Genomic DNA, 16,324 nt, shown 5'->3' with positions numbered 1-16,324 from the left:
TCAAAAAAGCCATCAATTTTGGAAATATATTATTAATCTAACTTGCGGTTTTTGTAATTTGTAAAGGAATATTCTTAAATTACAAAGGCGCTTCTCATTCAAACACAATAGCCTATATTGGTAAAAGCATGCTCATTTAAAAAATATTCGTAAGGCAAACAACATCAAGGGCGGCAGCAGCAACCCAGTGATCTATAGCACTTCCGGCAACTCTAAGCATTCTGTGGGCATAAATGTAGTATCTGATCAATCGTGAAAGGCAGTTGTATCTTATCTCATAAGCACTTCTTGAGTCACATTTTCACTTATAGCTTCTTACAGATCAGTCTGTTTTCTAAAAACATTAAAATATATTATCAACCAAGGTATTTTGCCTATAGTGAACTTAATAAAGCATGTAAAAAAAAATCTTCTACCTCCATTTACAGTATGACTCTGACCATTGTCTACTTTGAACGTAAAGTTAAACTTTCCCAGAGTTAAAAGTCTATCAACAGGCATTTATTATAAATATTCTATTATATCAACGTAAGTATGCCAATATTATAAATAGTTAATAAACTATAAGTATTATAAGATAATCTATATATTATAAAATCCTTGCCTTTTTAAAACCTAAAATCAATTCATAAGTAAAGCTGAGTAAAGGATTAGTTGAGCATACCAGTTATCACTTCTCCTCCACGATGATCTGGCTTAAGAAATCCAAAAACAGTCTTACTTTCAATGGCACAATCGACACAAGCCTGCACGGTCCGCCGGAGCACCACATTCACGGGGCCCGGGCCAAAGTGGTCAGGCAGCTGCTGGATTTTCTTCTGATCCAAAAGAGGACCAGAGTTTCCATGTTTGTTTACATAGACACAGACTTCAGGAAACATGTGTATATAAATACAACAAAGAGATTGGTTAAAAGCAACATAAACACTACATAATTATTTACTATATCCCACTAGCCACACTTCACTCAAAGAGAACCCAAATATAAACTATCAACAATCATTTCTGCTACCTAAAAGTATATATGTAATTAATTTTTACATTTGTATAAAGATATTAAATCTAGAAATAATCCAAACACCTATTCAATTTTCTAGAATTTTGCCTAAAATAATTATAATAAAACCTATCCAACTTTTAGTAGCATCATAAAATAATTTAAGATTTTTTTTAATTTATTTGAGAGAGAGAAAGAGAGATAGAGAGGGAACACAAGCAGGGAGAGTGGGGGAGGGTTGAGCAGGGAGCTGGATGCAGGACTCAATCCCAGGACCCTGGGATCATGACCTGAGCCTAAGGTAGATGCTTACCAACTGAGCCACCCAGGAGCCCCTCACAAAACAATTCTTCACACATTCCCACATCATGTAAAATGGTATAAAGATAAATACTTTCACCTTTTAACTGTATACACAGTACAAGAATTTTGTCACAACTGGTCATGTTAATATACTCTTTGGACTGAATTTATTTTAAATCACCAACATTGCAACTTCAGTGTATTTTCTAAAGTAACCGAATAATTTAAGATACATGTCACACAGTAAGTTCTAATGACCTAGAATAATTTTTTTCATTAACCTAAGGAAAATAAAAATGGCCTTTATATACCTGCCAAGGTTCACTAAAGAAATTTAAAAATAACGCTTTCCTATGTATAATAAAAGCATATGACTTAGAAGCAAATCGTCTATAATCACACAAATGTCACATTTCCATATTTCTTCACTGAGAATCAATAAATATAAATCAACATACAATGTAACAATATGAGTACATTATTACCAAACATAAAATATACTGTCCCCCTAAATCAAGAAGCATGTGATTTTTATCCATTACCTAATTCATATTGCCAAATTTTACATTTACATGGTCTATATTCAGTATAATAATCTCAATTTCACTATGTTGAAATACATGATAATTTAACCTTGGGGCAATAGCCAAAGGAAGGATGGACTCCGTCACAGAAATGAAAGGGCTATTAAAAACTTAACCAGGGGGTGCCTGGGTGGCATAGTTGGTTGGGCATCTGACTCTTGGTTTTGGCTCAGGTTGTAATCTTAGGATTGTGGGATCAAGCCTGGAGTTGGGATCCACACTAAGTGCAGAGTCTGCTTGAGAATCTCTCTCCCTCTTCCTCTACCCCTGCAGCTCAGGCTCTCTCTCTCTCTTTCTCTCTCTCTAAAATAAGCAATAAATCTTTTTTAAAAAAATAAAAACCCATGGTGCTGATGGGATGGACAAAGTCCTACTGAACACAAGTGACGCTAAACAAAGATTTCAATGTTTTATCTCCTTTGTGTTATACTTATTTAGCTAGTCTCTCCTGCCAACAGACAAAAAATCAGAAATACTAAACTGACAAAATGAGGTATGTTACAATAATCTGTAAGTGATTTCTATTTCAAAAAAATAATTTCTTTTTAATCAGGAAAGAAAAATTGGGGAGAAGGGTCCAAGGAACAGAAGAGTGTAAGAAAGACAAAGAACTAGGAGAAAAAGCAGTGGTACATGCTTTAAAAAAATAGGAAGGGAACAAGAAAACATAGAAGAGATGACAAATAAAAGGGGGATCTGTTCAGTCTAGGTTAGTGTCATTTCATGCTCTTCACATAACTGAGAATAATTTAAAGTCATCATGCCCCTTGACAGGTAAAGATATGTCAAAATTTTAAAAGACATTTTAAAAACATTGGACGTAGCTTTAAAAGTACATACAAGACAAAAAGACACTGTGAAATAAGACAAAGGGAAAAGAAAAATAGATTTGACAATGTTGTAAATTTTGTAAATCTTACCAAGCTAAATAAAATACTTTAAGAGTAGTGAATTTTCAAGTGACTTGTGTATTTAAACAGTTTTCCTTAACATCAAAATGAACTAGAATATCAAAATACTTTAATACGAAAAATGCTAAGAAAAAACCCAAAAACATATCTTATCATCTTTTTTCCTCTTATTTTATTCCTCAAATTCAAAGATACTAAAATAACACAGAGTAAAAGATTAGTAATTTTATACCTTTTAAAAAATACTAATTTACCTGTTGACATCACTATTTTAGATGTACCAGGAGTGGCATCCTTATCATACGAAACACGACGGTCTCTGGCCAGGGATTTAATAGAAGCCGAAGATGTAGAACACAAAACAGGAAAATATTTTTCCTGTTTAAAAAAAAAGCACAAGCATATATTATACATTTTTTAAAGATTCTTAGATAAGGAGGTCAGAAAATTATCAGCATCACTGGTCACAAATGATCAGCTGTCAGAAGTCCTTATGGTTGGAAACCCCTGTGTGTGTCACAAATTATAGTACTTTCCAAACTCTGCTCCTCAGAGAGGCCTATGAGCTGGTCAGGCAGGAGAAGAGACCAAGAGTATGGGATTCCCAGCATTACCCCTCCTCCAACTGGTCACACCTTAGCCAAATAGCTCACTCTACAAAACTTGTTTTTATTTTCTGAGGTTCCCTGTTCAGCAAGTTTTTTTCACACTGCTAAAGTCAAGTCTGCAAATCCAATTCGGCAATACACCAAAATGGGGGTGGGGAACCTTAACAAGGCAGAGGACGGACTTTGTCTTTACAAAGCAGTCACTCATCTGGTTTTTACTGCATCTGGCCTGCATTTCTCCATATTATGTATGATAATTTTGACAAAATTACAAGTGGTTTCCTAAAGTCCATATAAAATTATGCCTATTGTATATAAGAAACAGATGTCTTCTGGACATTCTTAAATATCATTAGTGTTTTTATTTATTTTATATCAACTTTGGGGTTTTCTTGGAGCTACCTTCAAACACGGCTCTCCAATGTCAGAGAAGGGGGTCTTGTACCTAGAAAAGGTAATAATAGAGGATATTTTAAAAGCAGGGACAAAGGAGGATAAAATAGGATAACATTCAATGTTGTATTTTCCTTGTTTAAATTAATGACTGTCATTTGGGTTCACTGTATTCTAGTAAATCATGTTTTTTTTTTAAAGATTTTTATTTATTTGTCAGAGAGAAAGAGAGCACAAGCAGGGGGAGTGGGAGGATGAGAAGCAGGCTCCCTGCTGAGCAGGAAGTCTGCCGCAGGACTCAATCCCAGGACCCTGGGATCATGACCTGAGCTAAAGGTAGATGCTTAACTAACTGAGCCACCCAGGCATCCCAAAATCATGTTATTTTTTAAGAACTGAATTATAATTATAGTGTTGATACATTCTCATCCTTTCAGTATGTTAAAAATCTGAATCTTTTGACTTAAGACATACCAAGACAGTATGCTTCTATTAACACTGCAAATTGAATAAAGGGACATTTATTTGAAAAATGTGCTTCTGTACTTCTAGAATCCTTAAAGAGGGGGTGTACGTAGACAGTTGACAAAGAGTCTACTGCAAGAATTATTTGTACTCTAGTTCAAAGACTTCCTAAATAATTAAATTATGGGGACACCTGGGTGGCTCAGTCAGGTAAGCATCTACCTTCAGCTCAGGTCATGACCCCGGGGACCTGGGATCAAGCCCCATGTCAGGCTCCCTGCTTCTCCCTCTCCCTCTTCCTTTTCCCACTCCATGCCTCCTCTGCTCCTGCTCACTCTCTTGCCCTTTCATATAAATAAATAAATTTTTTTAAAAAAATCATTAAACTATGGTGTGACAGTACTGAAAAAGGGATATCAATAAATCCATGAGACTCTTCATCTTTTCATGATGAAATAATAAAGCTAAGAAGATGGTGAACTAAAATTCTTCCTTCGAAACAATTATCAAAAAAAATTATAGAGGAAAAAAAACACAAAAAAATTATAGAATCTGTCTCGTGCCCCACCCTACCACCTTATAAACAATATTTCTTTAAAAGACTTTATTTATTCATTTGACAGAGAGAGACAACACAAGCAGGGGGAGTGGGAGAGGGAGAAGCAGGCTCCCTGCAGAGCAAGGAGCCCAATGTCAGGCTCAATCCCAGGACGCTGAGATCATGACCTGAGTCGAAGTCAGACACTTAATGACTGAGCCACCCAGGCACCTCTAAACAATATTTTCAAAAAAACCTTTTTAAAATTGTCAAATTAAAAAAAAAATAAAATAAATAAATAAATAAAATTGTCAAATTAGCACTGGAATTATTTAAAAATAAAGGAGTGAAAAGAAACTTTATGGACTTAAATCTTCATCATTCTACCAACTAATCACAAAGACTTTTTTCAGCAAAATAAACATTAAAAGTATGCATCAAGGGCACCTGGGTGGCAGAGTCAGTTGAGCCTCTGACTCTTGGCTTCAGCTCAGGTTGTGAGCTCAGGGTCATAAGATCAAGCCCCAAGTCCTGCTCCATGCTCAGGGCAGAGTCTGCTTGGGACTCTCTCTCCCTCTCCCTCTGCCCCTCCCTACTGTGCTCTCTCTCCCTCTCAAATAAACAAACCTTTAAAAAATGCATCAATGACATCCTCAATACATTCCAGTTTTCAAAATGCATTTAAAATAAAGCATTATTTCCTTTTAAGTATCACAACCTTCCTTAATTTTATGCAATTTATTTTGAATTTGAAAACTTTAATCTGCTAATGATTTACATTAGAATAACCTGCTTATTTGATTTTTTAATGCTTATGATTTTATATTTGTAATATATCCACTGTTACTTTTAATTTTTATTTAAAAATTTTTAATGCTTTTTGAAATAAAAATACCAGTATTAATTTAAGCATTTTAAAATCAAGGGCGCCTGGGTGACTCAGTCGGTGAGTGTCTGCCTTCGGCTCGGGTTGTGATCCCGGGGTCCTGGGATTGAGCCCAGCATCAGGCTCCCTGCTCAGGGAGCCTGCTTCTCCTTCTCCCTCTGCCGCTCCCTTTGCCGCTCCCTCTGCCACTTCCCCTGCTTGTGCTTTCTCGCTCTCTTTCTTAAAGAAAAGAATAAATAGAATAAAATAAAATAAAAATGGCATTGTCATTTTGCTCCATACTATAAACATTAGTTGAAACAAAACAGAAATGTCATATATATTGATATCAGATGGCTGAACTCAGAAATGTTTATTACTGCTGAAATTTAATTTAGTTCTAATAAGATCTAGGAAGATTCTGTGTCCTTCTATTAAGAATATATCTCTTGTGGGGCCCCTGGGTGGTGCAGTTGGCTAAGCATCTGACACTTGGTTTCAGCTCAGGTCCTGATCTCAGGGTTGGGCTCCAAGTTCAGTGAGGAGTCTGCTGAAGTTTCTCTCTCTTCCTCTCCCTCTGCCCCTCCCCCTGCTTGCTCACTCATTCTCTGTTTCTTTCTCTGTTTCTAAATAAATAAATCTTAAAATATATATATCATGTAAAAAAAGGAAAAAATACATCTCTTGTAGAACACATATATTTGGGTCTTTTTAAAATCTATTTTTATAATCTCTGTCTTTTAATTGGAAAATTTAGTCCACTAACTTTTAAAGTAATTATTAATATTTTTGGGTCTGGGTATACCCTCATTATTTTCTTTTATCCCTCCCTAACCCCCCTTTATTATTTCCTTTCTATTTGTCTCCTCTGTGTTTTCTCTATTCCTTCTTTCCTTTTTTTTTAAGTACTTGTTGAATATTCCTTGGAATTCCATTTTAGTTTTCCTACTGGCTTTTTTAGCTAGACTTCTTTGCATTTGTGTTTTTACAATATGCCCTGGGGATTACACTGTGTAACCCATGTAGTTAATATTCTACTACTTAACATAAAATGTTGAAACCTTCCAATGACAGAAATCCATATCCCTACTCAAAGCCTTTATACTGTTATATGTATTACATCATATTATGTATTGATGTTATGTAATGATGTATTATATCATGCCATATATATTACATTACCCCACAAGACCATATTATAATTATTGTTTTAGTCACATTAGTATAAAGAAATTAAGAGGAAAAAAAGCAAAAAACAAATCATTCACATTTACCCAGACGTAAACTTCCTTCAGGATTTCTTATAGTGCTTATCGGCCAGTGTGGAATTCTCTAAGTATGCTCTTATCGAAAATGTCTTTAGTTTACCCTCACTCTTGAAGAGTATTTTTGCCAGATACAGAATTCTGTGTAACACCCCTACCTCCTGTGCATACTCCCCCCAACCACAGTGTGTCTGCTTCCATTCACTCTCCAGTATCTTCAAGTAGCTGTTTTTTTCTATTATTTCTAGGTTTTAAAGTTGTTTTCTTTGGAGGAGTCAGTTAGGTGGCCAGTACCATTGAATTTATTGCTTTGATTCCCCTTTCTAACCTGCTTTATTGAGGTATAATTTATGTACAGTAAAACTCAATTCAAAGTATACTGACTTTTAAATAAATTGGCCTAAACACAAATATACCCACATAGTATTTCCAATGTGGTTTTGAGAAAGTTGAACACTATTCAAAATTCAAAGATTACCCAAGAAAAGAAATACCAATCTTGATAGCTAGCTATGTGGGCTTTAAAAAGCGTTATATATGCTCTTCGTACAGTACATTGCTCAAGGACCTCATCATACTCTTAGTAAAACCTAAACCCTATGTTATAAAAAAGGCACTGCAGAGACCTATAATACAAATTAGGTGGAGATTAACTCACCTTTTTTGGGCCTTTTTTCCTTGGTGTGAGATTTTTAACAGCACTTCCCTTCTTAGGGACTGAAGTCTGCCCAGGTGGTTTAATGCGACCTGATTTCCTGATCTGCTGTGTTGGTAGTATTACAGCAGTTTTCTGTGGAGACTGCATTGAATGCTGGGTTGCTTTGGAAAGAGAAGACTGTGTTTTTGCTATATTCTTTGTAACGGGCACTGAGAAAAACAAAAAACACAATATAAAAATAAAACTAAAGTAAATGACACATGTATTGCCTTCTTAGGACTCTAAAGAAATTTAACTTAACCTTTAAAAATATTCCAAAGGTTATTCATTAAAAAACCACTTAAAAGTACCATTTAAAGTGAAGTTTCAGGGGGTGCCTGAGTGGGTCAGTCATTTAAGTGTCTGACTCTTGATTTCAGCTCAGATCGTGATCTGAGGGGTCATGAGATCAAGCCCCACATGGAGTTCCACACTCAGCAAGAGTCTGCTTGAGATTCTCTCTGCCTCTCCTCCCACTCACACATGTGTGCCTTCTCTCTCTCCCACTAAAGAAATAAAATCTAAATAAATACATACATACTGAAAATGAAATTTTAGGTATTTAAGATTTCAGATTATCAGCAAGTAGTCAAATTCTCCAGAAAAAAAAAAAATGAAGAGGCTTTTATAAGACAAACCAGTAACTTCCAAACTTAGCATAGTGAAAATTTCTAGCAGAAAATACCATGCCAAAATATCTAACCACAACATATGCAGGAATCACTCTTCTCATCAATATAGAAAAACAGAGCAACCACTATCAACTTGTAGTTCGTCTTTCAGAGGCCAGAGGAATTCCCTACACTTGATTTTTAATGGCTCAAGCACATTATGTTCCTATATGTATGTCTAGTAATAAAGCTTCATATACCACAATATAGACTCTACATTAACATTGTCATGGAAGGACCACTATCACGAGCAAGTAAGCCCTATCCAGTCTGAGCATGTCAAATTAACGTTATCTGCCAGGTCACTTTTGCCGATGTTCACAGTCAAGTAAAAAGAGATATTATGAGTATTAATCTCCTAATAACTTTATTATTATAAAAAACATGAATTTTATATAGTAAGAAGTATTAATGTCAAAAATTCTTTACAGGAAGAATGTGTAAGTACAACATTTATACATTTATGCAAAATTCAACTACTTTTATTTTGAGGGCTCCATTTTACTACTTGAAACTAAACAATTCAACTATGTATGAATCTGACCTTCAATGGAGAATACCACATCTTCCCCGTAGCCTTTTTAATAGAGGTTGTTACTTGCCAAACCAAGAGGAGGAACAGTCTTCTCCCAGCTGCCAGGGCAAAGGGAAGAAAACTTAACTGCCACCACCACTTTCTCCCCTTATTTACAGTAATTCATGTACCTACCCCAGTCTTCTTACCTCTTTACCATCATCCACCTCATACTCCACACTCACTTCTACTTTCTTCAGTAATCTCAGTGACCTAATTCACACTATTTCTTCTTACACAGTCTCCTTGTCATCATCTTCAGGAATTTAAACATCATAATTCAATGCTTCATCATTCTGACCTCATCACCAACAGTTCAACCCCTCCCTAAAATGGTTATACTTAGCTATTCTGGAACTCTTCTATCTCCAAAACAACCACTGTGCTACCTTTCTTTACCTCCAATTTTCTTACCTGTCATCGTTGCTTCATACCAACTGACCATGCTTTTTTGCTCGTTATGAGATCTAGCCACAAACCCTCTCCATTTTCATTCAATCTATTAACTTTCTTCTGGCTTTGCTTTACTCCTTATCAACCTCCTATCCACTTCTAGCAATATCCGTCTAACTAGTATCCCTTACTTTATCACCCCTTGGTCTCTGCTCATGTCTAGCACGCCGGCTCCCACCTCTGAGGCACACTGTCATTTGCTTTCCCTGGCCTTGAGCTGTAGAACATGGGTCAGCAATCTTTTTCTATAAGGAGCTAGATAGTAAATATTTCAGGCTTTCAAGGCCACATACAGTCTCCACCACACATTCTTCTTTGTTTCTTTGTTCTCTTAAATCCTTTAGGAATATAGGGGCGCCTGGGTGGCTCAGTGGGTTAAGCCGCTGCCTTCGGCTCAGGTCATAATCTCAGGGTCCTGGGATCGAGCCCCGAATCGGGCTCTCTGCTCAGCAGGGAGCCTGCTTCCTCCTCTCTCTCTGCCTGCCTCTCTGCCTGCTTGTGATCTCTCTCTGTCAAATAAATAAGTAAAATCTTTAAAAAAAATCATTTAGGAATATAAAAACCATTCTTAGCTCACAGGCTACATGGGCTGGATGTGGCTTAGCCCTTGGGTTGCAGTTTGCCAACTCTTGCTTTGGAACATAAGAATATTATTGCTATAAAATCCACACTGACCTCAAATGGGGTGTCACTGCTGCAACTCACTAATTTCCAAGGATCCTCCACAACAGAATGCTTTTCCCTGTTAAAGGTTCCATCTCCTTCTCACTCTATTCCATTCAGCAAATGACCCTACCTTCTACTTTATGGGAAGATTAAAGGGTATCTTTGGGAGTGATCATAACCATCTCACTTCTCCATTTTAAAATGCTTTTATTTTCATTCATTCTCACCTCTTCTTCTTGCATCAAATGAAAAGTCTTGTCTCTACTCTTCTAAGTCCAGTCAATCCCCTTTACTTATCACCTAATAATTATCTTATTTGGTTCCCATGGGACATTATGGTTTCTATGTCCTCCTCTTTCTTCACGGTATTTAATCACTTGATCCCCAACTATTCTTACAACACTCATAAATCCTTTATTTTGAAGTTAGTTCTCCTAGTTTCTGGTATACTTTCAAGCCCTTACATGAATCGCCTTCTAGTCACTACCAAAATACCAAGAAACAGCACCTATACTTAATACTCCAATTTCCTTATTATTCTGAGTCTCCTTAGCCTCCTGTAATTAGCTTTCCTTCTTACAAACATATTTTAAAGAAATTCTTTCCCAGGTCATTAATGACACTTCCCTAGTTACTAAATCCAAATAAATCCTCACTGTCTTGACTAATCTGTTCATCTCCACAGTTCTGGTCTCCACCTCTGAATACACGGCATGAAGAAAAGGAAACAGATTGGGCTTTGGACCTAAGTTTAAATTCTTGCACCAGGTTGGTTTAAGACAGAACCTAAGATAATAGAAGGTCCTCAAAAAATACTGAATGAACAAAAACTATTTTCAACCTGCAAGCCAATGTTATTCCTTTAAAACCAGTATATTCTATATATAATATGTAATTAAGTTGTAATGAATAAAACAGTAACTTGTTGGAACATGGCAACTATAATGAAATCATTATTTGATCTAAGAATTTTGGTGTTTTAAAATTTGAAATCTGGCATTTGAAATTAATAAATGTTAGGACAGGGACGCCTGGGTGGCTCAGTTGGTTAAGCAGCTGCCTTCGGCTCAGGTCATGATCCCAGCGTCCTGGGATCGAGTCCCGCATTGGGCTCCTTGCTCAGCAGGAGCCTGCTTCTCCCTCTGCCTCTGCCTGCCATTCTGTCTGCCTGTGCTCGCTCTCTCTCCCTCTCTCTCTGACAAAAAAAAAAAAAATGTTAGGACACAAATACTTAAGCTACAGCTTCAAATACTCCCCTAAAATGTAATATTCTATATGAGCCCCTTAATTCATGGTATATACACATGTATGAGCAAAATAAGAAAAAAGCATTATAAAAAATTTCGTGTATAAAAAGAAATTTTCACTTTGTTGATTTTTTTAAGATTTTATTTATTTATTTGACAGAGAGAGACACAGCGAGAGAAGGAACACAAGCAAGCGGAGTGAGAGAAAGAGAAGCAGGCTTCCCGCTGAGCAGGAAGCCCAACGTGGGGCTCGATCCCAGGACCCTGTGATCAGGACCCGAGCTGAAGGCAGATGCCCAATGACTGACATACCCAGGCGCCTCAAGAAATTTTCACTTTAGAAAGCAAGCTTTTCAAAGGCAAATACTCAGTTTCATTTACTGTCATGTCCTCAGCACCTAGAACAAAATACTTTTTCAAATATTTTAACTAAAGAGGAAAGAGTAATCATCCAATATATTAGACATCAAAATTAAACTATACATTATACATGTATTTATCTCCAAAAAGCAATCATATAACATATACACTATGCTGAAACTCTATTTAAGTATTAATTAAATTATTTCCAATACAAAATAAATTTGTTTAAATGATAAGGTTCAAATTATATCTAGCACTATAACCGTGTGTTCATAGTGGCCACAAAGTGAGTAAAAACCTTTTTTGACAAAAGTATGTGAAATATATAGAAGGATATACTAACCATCTTTAATAAAATTTTTATGTGAATACCTAACACAAAACCTACCTGGTTCTTCAGCTTATCTTCAGATAGAACAGAGAATGTTCAGCTAAGAAAAATATCCAGGAGATGAGAAGTTAGTGAATTGTGGAAATGCAAAAGAAATTAAAAGTCAAGAAGAGGCCTGGAAGCCTAGAACAGGGGGAACTCCAGAAAGGAAACAGATGCCAGTACTTTTTGGCTACCCATTACATGCTAGGCATTTCTATATCTGCTATCCCACGTCATCCACCCAAACATCCTATGAGGTAGGTATCGTTTCCCCACTTTCTACATGAGGAGACTTGGGCTCTGTGGGGTTAGATAATGTAGCCAAGATCACCCATTTGGCTAAGAGAGTTTGGTCTCCTAAGTGCATACTTTTTCTTATATGCTGCCTTGCTTTCAGCAAAACAGGCTATTAAATTCACTCCCCTGAGTCACAGTGCACATGTTTACAAAAAGGAGGAGGAGGGACAAAAGACAACCTTGTGAATTCCTACGTGATCCTTCACTAGAGTCCATAGGTACTCTCTGACAGAGGGAGTCTTCGGTTTTTAAAAAAACAGATGTAGAGGCATACAAAGAGAAAACATTAACAAGTACAGAAAAAAACAGGCTGGTAAAACTTTTCATGTCTGGGGATTTAACCTTATTTAGTATTTATTTCCAAATAACACTCACTAAATATATATTTCTGCTAACATATGAAGAAGTTTTATTATTGAAAGACAGTGCTTGCCTTCTTTGAATTGTGAAAAGACACCTGTACATACAATTACCACAGAAAAGGAAATACACTTAGAAATGAACAGCAACTTCCTATTTTCAGCTACTGTTACATATGTGCTGGTTTAGCTTAAACAAGGCTGAGTTGAACCTAAACAAAAATGGATCGGAGATATAAATTAATATGTATCTTGCTTTTGATCTAAAAAGACTTAAGAGGTATGGTTGCTTAGTGTTCTCCAGATTTTTCATCCACTATTTACTCAATACTTAGTGTGTACTTTTTACCAGCCTAGGCAACCTAGGAAATCCGGAAGAAATAAATATGGTCCCAGTCATATAACTCATGTCTCCTGTGAATATATTTGTGGATCCATAAAATTCCTATTTCCTTAAGTAGATAGGTGATATATGATTTCCTTCTTCTCAAACAGACTGAATGCTACATATGTAGCCATATGACAAGAAGAGCAGAAATTACTATAAAAATAGATTCCTTGAATTTGAGGCAAGAAATAAACAAAATCAAATTCTGAATAGCCAAAACAGAAAAGTAAGATATGGTCTGGAGAAACCAAAACTCTTTTAAAAAAATCTGTTATTATAAACATTTGATTTTGGAACTTTTTTCGTGCTTAGAAATATTTTGCAAGTCATCTTCCTTGTTCTTAAAACTGTATGTACAATTTAACTATCATTTATACTAAAATCTTCCATGCTAACTACAAACCCAAAGAAACAATATAAACCTCAACAGTGAAAAATACAGAGATACCAACAGAGATGGTTACACTTACATGATCATTATCCAACATTGAGGCCTGGTATTCACAAAAGCTTGGCTGAAGTGCCCAATACCTTTATCTGGAAATTTGGCCCCCTGACTCACTGAGCTCATAATGCCACAAACTGACTAGTCCTGGGTCACAATAAGAGCAAAGGGGATGTAAGTCAGGTGTAAACCCCTGATCTTCCTTCATTCACTCCTACTGCCACCCCATGCCATCACACTGGCTTCCTTAACAGGTATTTTCAAATTCTGTCCCATTTGTTCTCTCTTCTCTCCCAACCTGTATCAGAGGAGCCACCATCCTATCCCAGAAGCCTAACCTTGCTTCAGAAACTAAATGTTCATAATAGCCAGAGTCTGCTTTTCCTCTGAAATTAGCCTTTTAGAATCCCCAAGGACTCTTCTTGTCACATATGAGTTATTTTCCCTTTCCATAATAAGCAAGCTGATAGTCTTCTATTTTTTTCAACATTTAACATCAAATGGGTCTTTTGTTGTTTGTTTTTTAAAGATTTTGCTCATTTATTTCGGAGAGAGGGAGAGAACATGAGTAGGGACAGGGGAGAGGGGCAGAGGTGGAGGGAGAGGGACAGGGAGGGAGTCCCAAGCAGACTCCATGCCAAATGCAGAGCCCGACACAGGGCTTGATCCCACAACCTGGAGATCATGACCTGAGCAGAAACCAAGAGTCTGATGCTTAACCGACTGAGCCACCCAGGCATCCCTGAGAGTCTTTTAAATGCATGTTTATAAAACAAAGAGGCAACCCACAGAATGGGAGAAGATATTTGCAAATGACAGTACAGGCAAAAGGTTGATATCCAGGATCTATAAAGAACTTCTCAAACTCAACACACACAAAACTGATAATCATATCAAAAAATGGGCAGAAGATATGAACAGACACTTCTCCAATGAAGACATACAAATGGCTATCAGACACACGAAAAAATGTTCATCATCACTAGCCATTAGGGAGATTCAAATTAAAACCACATTGAGATACCACCTTACACCAGTTAGAATGGCCAAAATTAGCAAGACAGGAAACAACGTGTGTTGGAGAGGATGTAGAGAAAGGGGAACCCTCTTACACTGTTGGTGGGGATGCAAGTTGGTGCAGCCACTTTGGAGAACAGTGTGGAGATTCCTCAAGAAATTAAAAATAGAGCTTCCCTATGACCCTGCAATTGCACTACTGGGTATTTACCCCAAAGATACAGATGTAGTGAAAAGAAGGGCCATCTGTACCCCAATGTTTATAGCAGCAATGGCCATGGTCACCAAACTATGGAAAGAACCAAGATGCCCTTCAACAGACAAATGGATAAGGAAGATGTGGTCCATATACACTATGGAGTATTGTGCCTCCATCAGAAAGGATGAATCCCCAACTTTTGTAGCAACATGGATGGGACTGGAAGAGATTATGCTGAGTGAAATAAGTCAAGCAGAGAGAGGCAATTATCATATGGTTTCACTTATTTGTAGAGCATAACAAATAACATGGAGGACATGGGGAGATGGAGAGGAGAAGGGAGTTGAGGGAAATTGGAAGGGGAGGAGAACCATGAGAGACTGTGGACACTGAAAAACAACCTGAGGGTTTTGAAGGGGCGGGGGATGGGAGGTTGGGGGAACCAGGTGGTGGGTATTGGGGAGGGCACGTATTGCATGGAGCACTGGGTGTGGTGCAAAAACAATGAATACTGTTACACTGAAAAGAAATTTAAAAAAAAAATAAATGCATGTTTATTTCCTGATTTTTAGCGATAAAAAAAATCATTTTAGAAAACCTCAATTAAGCTAAGAAAAACTCTTAAAGGAAACCACAGGGGGGTAGTAACTAGTAGAAAGGCACCACAGCAGGCATGTGGAAGCCAGAAGCCAGCTGAGGACTATGAATTCTCAGAAGAAGCAGGGTAAATATCAGATGGACGTGGGACTCTGGTACCAACCACTTGTTATACCTATTCCTTTCTCCGCTTCTCATTATCTAGAGCAGGGACACTGCTTTTAGATTAATTAGGTTGAAGTCCAGATTTACCACATAATAACTATGAGAACTTGGGCAAATTATTTAAATTCAGCATGAGGCACATGGTAGATATATTCAATAAATGTTAACTATTAAGTCACAGCAGCAGCATCGCCACCACCATCAGCCCTGTCGCTATTCTCACTCACCCTTCCCAGGGCATTACCATGCTCCTGGCCCTCTTCTATCAATGGATAGGGTATCAGGGGAATCTTGTTGTCAACCCCTAACAAATGCAAGAAAAAAGCTTTCTCCAAAGAAGGAATTCCTATTTACCTACTTCTCTCCAGGTAATACCTTTACTCCTTCCTTTCACAGCCAAGCTTCTTGAAAGACTAGCCCACATTCACTATTACTGCCATTTTCTTATTTTCAACCATCTGCAATTACACTTCCAGACAACTCTTTTTAGGGAACCTCTGGGTGCTAAGGTAACCCACAACCCCCTAACAGCACTAAGCACTTTTGATAGTGTTTTCTTTTTTAAACTCTTCATTGGATCTGACACAGCCAGCCACGCTTTCCTGGTCTTCCTTCTACTTGTCACTTTTCCTGTGATGTTCCCCAGGATTAGCCACCTTCTCCCTACCCCCACTTCAGTTTTGAGTGCTTTAAGTTTACTCCCTTGACTTCAGCTACTGCCTACATATAATAATGACTGCCAAACTGCTTGCTCTTATATTCTCCTGCCCACCCCCATCCATCATAAGCCTCTCTCAAGTTCCAGAGCTGTGTTTTCAAGACCCAACTAGATAATCTGAATAAGCATCTCTTGGGGAGCCTGGGTTGTTTAGGCATCTGACTCT

The 16,324-nt window shown here is 37.2% G+C and overlaps 1 protein-coding gene across 8 annotated transcripts in view; it reads right to left on the bottom strand.

Annotated features, from left to right (window-relative positions):
* Nucleotides 1-16,324, bottom strand: part of SCML2 (Scm polycomb group protein like 2) — a 97,686-nt gene that overhangs the window by 11,686 nt on the left and 69,676 nt on the right. For all 8 annotated transcript variants that reach the window (XR_007124815.1, XM_047716328.1, XM_047716329.1 and 5 more), the window contains 3 exons: nucleotides 7,588-7,796; nucleotides 3,050-3,173; nucleotides 665-868 (listed from right to left, as the gene is read on the bottom strand). Coding sequence is in view for 7 of the 8 variants with exons in the window: in XM_047716328.1 (XP_047572284.1) it covers nucleotides 665-868; nucleotides 3,050-3,173; nucleotides 7,588-7,796 (537 nt within the window). In the remaining variant the exon portion in view is untranslated. The remainder of the gene's footprint in view (nucleotides 1-664; nucleotides 869-3,049; nucleotides 3,174-7,587; nucleotides 7,797-16,324) is intronic.

The sequence above is a fragment of the Lutra lutra genome, chromosome X, assembly GCF_902655055.1.
Source record: "Lutra lutra chromosome X, mLutLut1.2, whole genome shotgun sequence".
Lineage (NCBI taxonomy): Eukaryota > Metazoa > Chordata > Mammalia > Carnivora > Mustelidae > Lutra > Lutra lutra.
Note: the sequence above shows the minus strand (reverse complement) of the source record. Positions and strands in the feature narration are given on the sequence as shown.